The sequence below is a fragment of the Merops nubicus genome, unplaced genomic scaffold, assembly GCF_000691845.1.
Source record: "Merops nubicus isolate BGI_N331 unplaced genomic scaffold, ASM69184v1 scaffold13631, whole genome shotgun sequence".
In the NCBI taxonomy this organism is placed as follows: Eukaryota; Metazoa; Chordata; class Aves; order Coraciiformes; family Meropidae; genus Merops; species Merops nubicus.
The window spans coordinates 17,230-19,026 of record NW_008587688.1 but is presented as its reverse complement, the minus strand read 5'-3'; the positions used below and the strand labels follow the sequence as shown (position 1 = coordinate 19,026).

The window sequence follows — 1,797 nt, the reverse complement described above, 5'->3', positions numbered from 1 at the left end:
AGCAGGAAGATGATGGTGTAAGGAGACACCATTTTGGCTGATCTCTTGGCTCCCTTCCCTGCCAGTTTCCAGCAGTGCAAGTGTTAGGTCTTTGCAAGACATGAAACTCCTCATTGTTTCCTGTCATTCACACTGGGTTATGTTCTAAAAAGTTGTGTATTTTCCTCCCTTATGCAACGGCAATTTAAGAACTGTTTGTTTGTTTTGTTTGGTTGGTTTTTTTGAGATAAAGACACCAGGGAGGGGGCAAGGACAGAACTAATACACCACAGTTCTTTCTACCTGAGCTTTTTGGCCACACAGATATGCAATCCTGTTTCAGCTTTCAAAGTATTCACAAGCACAGATTTTTTTACACTTTCAAGAGATTTATTTTGAGATGTGAAAATCCATTATATTCCTCCTTTTAAATTAGGTTACATCCATCTCAGCGCTTCCTAGCACAATACTGTACAGATTCAAATGAATTTATTGTAATAAAGAAGAATCAAGACAACACCTAAAAACTGAGCAGGCCTATAAAACCAAGTGACTTGGGTACACCAGGAGCTACATGTATCAGACCTAAATGATCTATTTTAAACCTTCACCCACCTCTGGCTAAAGCAAGAAGTTATATAAGCCATCAAAAATTTAACATCAGATTAGTAGGGGCACAAGGGCAGCAATAAAACTGCCATCCAGAGGAAGAGCAGGGTTCATTTCAGAGGCTCGATGAACACAGCACTACTCCACTTTGCCAAAAGCTTCTCAAATGGCTTTTTTAACGCATTAGTTTCCTGAAACATAATATAGGAGAGATGAAGTATTTACAGGCTCACAGTACTTTTAATTGATCAGCATATATTCCATCTCCCTTCTGACTTCAGTGGTGCAGCCCCGTTCTGTGGGCTACCCCCAAGAGCGGAGCACATCAGGGGAATCTTTCTTAAAAGGTTTCATAGCAGCAGACACACAGGGAGCTCTAGCGCATCCATGCTGTTCACCTACACAAATTCTTTCCTTAAAGCAGATTAAAACAAGATTAGTGTGTAGAGGGCAGGGGAGTTTTACCCTTTCCCCACTGAAGGAGAAAACCCCTGAAAACCTCCTTCACGGGATGCAGAGTCGAGCGTAAGGAAGGAAGGAAAAAAGTGTTTTGCAGGTGAAATTCCAGAAGATGAAGAATTGGAAGGCATCGCTCAATTAATGCAGTCCATAACGTGAATCTGCAGTGTGTCCAAATCAGGCAGAATTTCTTCACATTTGGGGCATGAATATATTGAGATATTCCGCTGCTCTGGCCAGTCTTGACCACCAGTTCCTGCAAGCAGAGAAGATACATGATTACCTGTTCTACAAGCTGATTCTTCCACTCTTTTTGTGGAGTGGTTGAGAGGACTGGCTTGCTCCTAACAGCCAGAAAACTACGCTCCCTGAGCTTCCCTGTTGCCAGGATAGCCACAGAGGAGCTGGGGAGCTGCTGGCAGCCAAGCAAAGCTGTTCTAAACTGCACCCAGCAGGGCCTGGCCCCGTGAGCTGGAGAAGCTGCTGCTGGTACCTCTCTGGACAAGGCGAGGCGAATGCTCCCGGTCTGGCGCCCTGGCTCCGTGGCGGTTCTGCATCTCTGCCAACGAGCTTCTGTGGAGAACAAGTCAGGCCAGGCCTCTGAAAAAAGGCTCAGCAAACGCTATCTTCCCTTTTTCTCCAGAGAAGGTAAGAGGATTCAAAATAAATCAAAGGATTTGCAAGTAAGTCGTGTCAATCGCTCATGCATTTAGTTGAGAACTGCTGCTTTGTGAGATCGTGCCAGGGTCC

At 44.7% G+C, this 1,797-nt stretch overlaps 1 protein-coding gene across 1 annotated transcript in view; it reads right to left on the bottom strand.

Moving 5' to 3' along the window:
- Positions 1-1,181: 1,181 nt before the first annotated feature.
- The window catches only part of OPTN (optineurin), a 17,541-nt gene continuing 16,925 nt past the window's right edge, over positions 1,182-1,797 (bottom strand). Inside the window, exons 12-13 of the mRNA XM_008949018.1 lie at positions 1,541-1,620; positions 1,182-1,303 (exon numbers count right to left, since the gene is read on the bottom strand). Of these exons, the coding sequence (XP_008947266.1) occupies positions 1,182-1,303; positions 1,541-1,620 (202 nt within the window). The remainder of the gene's footprint in view (positions 1,304-1,540; positions 1,621-1,797) is intronic.